The 837-nt window shown below is 49.2% G+C and overlaps 1 protein-coding gene across 1 annotated transcript; it reads right to left on the bottom strand.

Moving 5' to 3' along the window:
* Window positions 1-497, bottom strand: LOC111150541 (huntingtin interacting protein M). The gene has a single exon (XM_022508036.1). The coding sequence runs from the start codon at window positions 452-454 to the stop codon at window positions 113-115; it is 342 nt and encodes a 113-aa protein (XP_022363744.1). The 5' UTR covers window positions 455-497; the 3' UTR covers window positions 1-112.
* Between the last annotated feature and the right edge of the window lie 340 nt (window positions 498-837).

Genomic DNA, 837 nt, shown 5'->3' with positions numbered 1-837 from the left:
AAATCCTTTAACATCATTTACTGATGACAGAAGCCAGGCTTCCTCAGCTATGAGAAGACTTGGCTTGGACTGAGGCTGGGAGGACTGCCACAAGTCTCCAGGAACTCAGGATTTAGCCGTTCCTTCTGGATCCAGGCATCTCATCGAACAGTGTGAAGGCTGTATCCTTCAAGCGTGGATGGGGGTCTCCACCGCTGTCCACTGCTCTCTCCACATCTTGTGGGGCGGTCAGCATGTTGTTGTTGTTGGCCTCAGTGCCCACCAGGTCCAGAATGTAGTCAGTGAGGTAGTCAAGCATGGCAAGGAGGAAGTCAGTTGTGGATGAACTCAGACGATGTGTGTATTGGTCCTCCTGCAGGAGGCGGTCCACGTAGCTCACAGGGAACCGGAGCTCAGTTGTTATAAGATGGGCTTGAGTCCGATGGGAGCTCTCATGGTTTTTCTTTCCTGACATGATGTTGGCTGGGTTGGGCTCCAATCAGCTCTACTTGATTGTTCAGCTGGACTAGGCCTCTTAAGACACCAGCAGTCACATCCGCCCACTATATCCCCATGCTCTGGCCCCTCATTGGTCAGGGAGATGCCTTTGTGACATCCTAGATATTGAGATGTCATCAGTACCCATTGTGGCCTTATCAGGCCTCAGCCCAGAAATGTCCATGACAGGAACCTGGTCACCCTAATGACTGGACCCTGATTTTAAGAAAATGGCCATTTTCTGCTTGATTTTAACATTGTACAGATAAATACATATTTCAGTGGAAAACTCTTCCCTGTCTTAGGACACCATTCCACATGATCTGAATCTAGCCTTCTAGGGTCTTTGAGGTCTTTTAC

The sequence above is a fragment of the Enhydra lutris genome, unplaced genomic scaffold (assembly GCF_002288905.1).
Source record: "Enhydra lutris kenyoni isolate GAN:26980312 unplaced genomic scaffold, ASM228890v2 scaffoldscaffold23, whole genome shotgun sequence".
In the NCBI taxonomy this organism is placed as follows: domain Eukaryota; kingdom Metazoa; phylum Chordata; class Mammalia; order Carnivora; family Mustelidae; genus Enhydra; species Enhydra lutris.
Note: the sequence above shows the minus strand (reverse complement) of the source record. Positions and strands in the feature narration are given on the sequence as shown.